This window comes from Pygoscelis adeliae, unplaced genomic scaffold, assembly GCF_000699105.1.
Source record: "Pygoscelis adeliae isolate BGI_AS28 unplaced genomic scaffold, ASM69910v1 Scaffold60, whole genome shotgun sequence".
Taxonomy (NCBI): domain Eukaryota; kingdom Metazoa; phylum Chordata; class Aves; order Sphenisciformes; family Spheniscidae; genus Pygoscelis; species Pygoscelis adeliae.
In genome coordinates, this window is record NW_008823954.1 from 150,035 (window position 1) to 151,457 (window position 1,423).

The 1,423-nt window shown below is 52.2% G+C and overlaps 1 protein-coding gene across 1 annotated transcript in view; it reads right to left on the bottom strand.

Annotated features, from left to right (window-relative positions):
• Positions 1-1,012: 1,012 nt before the first annotated feature.
• RPL3 (ribosomal protein L3) overlaps positions 1,013-1,423 on the bottom strand; it is an 11,146-nt gene continuing 10,735 nt past the window's right edge. Inside the window, exon 10 of the mRNA XM_009322543.1 lies at positions 1,013-1,129. Within this exon, the coding sequence (XP_009320818.1) occupies positions 1,085-1,129 (45 nt within the window). The 3' untranslated portion in view covers positions 1,013-1,084. The remainder of the gene's footprint in view (positions 1,130-1,423) is intronic.

The following is a 1,423-nucleotide window of genomic DNA, read 5'->3' on the forward strand; positions in this document are numbered from 1 at the left end:
TTATTGCCTCAATCGCCGCCGTGTCTCCAGTTATGGTCAGTGAAGGATACACCCCCGCGCAGTTATCTAAATTTACACCAGCCTCAGTCAGGCTGTGGCCCGGAGCACGAGTGATCTCACTGTTGCAGCTGGAGGCAGACAAGCGTTCGGGGCCGCCGCTGCCTTTCTTGGTATAACGCCTCAGCCCCCGTAACTGCAATGCTTCGGTCGGGACCGGTGCTATACACGGAGCCGGTCCCGCACACAGGCGCTACGTCTCATCTGCCCTTCACTGTCGGACTCGGTCGGGAACACCGGCCAAACCGTCTCCCCAGGAGCTGACGGGAGTTATTTTGAGCCACGTAGTAACGCAACACCAGCGGCACTCACAGCGCTCTCCTCCTTGGAGGGTGGGATGCGGAAGAGCCACCCTCCTCCCCTCCCAGCGGGCCCCATCACCAGGCAGAGCCTTTCAGCAGGGACAGGAAACGGATTCAGGAATACCGGGCTGCTGCGAGGCGAGAGTTTGTCACGTTACCTGCTGCCTTCTGCTGCTCTCAGGAGCAGCGACAAACCGCATTCATTTGCAAACTGCGCAGGTTGCATCCTGCCGGTCACACAGAAACTGGAGGGTTTCCATGGCAACAGCCAGCATCAGCCACCGACCTAAAACTTACTGATGTTTCGACCGTCTGAGGTAGTGTCATTAATTTCAAAACCTGTTTGATCCAAAGGAGCTCTCTAGCCACCCAGCAGAGGATTAGGAGTAATATCTCACTAACCGCAAACATGTTTAGGGCTCCTGCTGCTTTACTATTCACACAACCAACCAGCGAAGCCTTGCTCTGCCCCAAAATCTTTGCTCTCCGAAAACAGCAACGGCAGCTTCTTTCTCATTACAGGAACCCTGCTATGAGTGGGATGCTCATGAATTTGAGCTTTACTTGCTTCTTTGGTTTGGCTGGTCCCACGCACAGGGCCTGCAGTGAGAGTACCAGACTTGACACAGCTATGCATAAACCAAGAGGCAAAGTTAATTTCTTTAAAATATTTATTTTTTGGTCTGAGAGCACACAGGCCACAGGACACAAGACCATTCCACACATTAAGCTGTCTCCTCTTTTGCAATACGATCTTTCTTGAGTGGTCCCTGAAAAAAAAATACAAATAAACTATGTAAACAGCAGTCTGCACCAAAGACCACATCACACCCCAGTTACAATGCTGTAATTTCTTCTCTTGCTGCAAAGAAATTCAGGCAAAACAAGCCCTCAATGTTGCAGCCCCTTGGAAGTCCCAAGCCCCATCCCCACAGCTACGGGTTTTGGGGGAAAGCTGAACTTGGCGCAGCCACGCTGCACCAAATCGATGACTTCATATGTAACAGAGAAGAAATGCTGGTGCCACCTTGTGGGGAAGCTCCTGTGCAGCCCCCAAGCAGCTG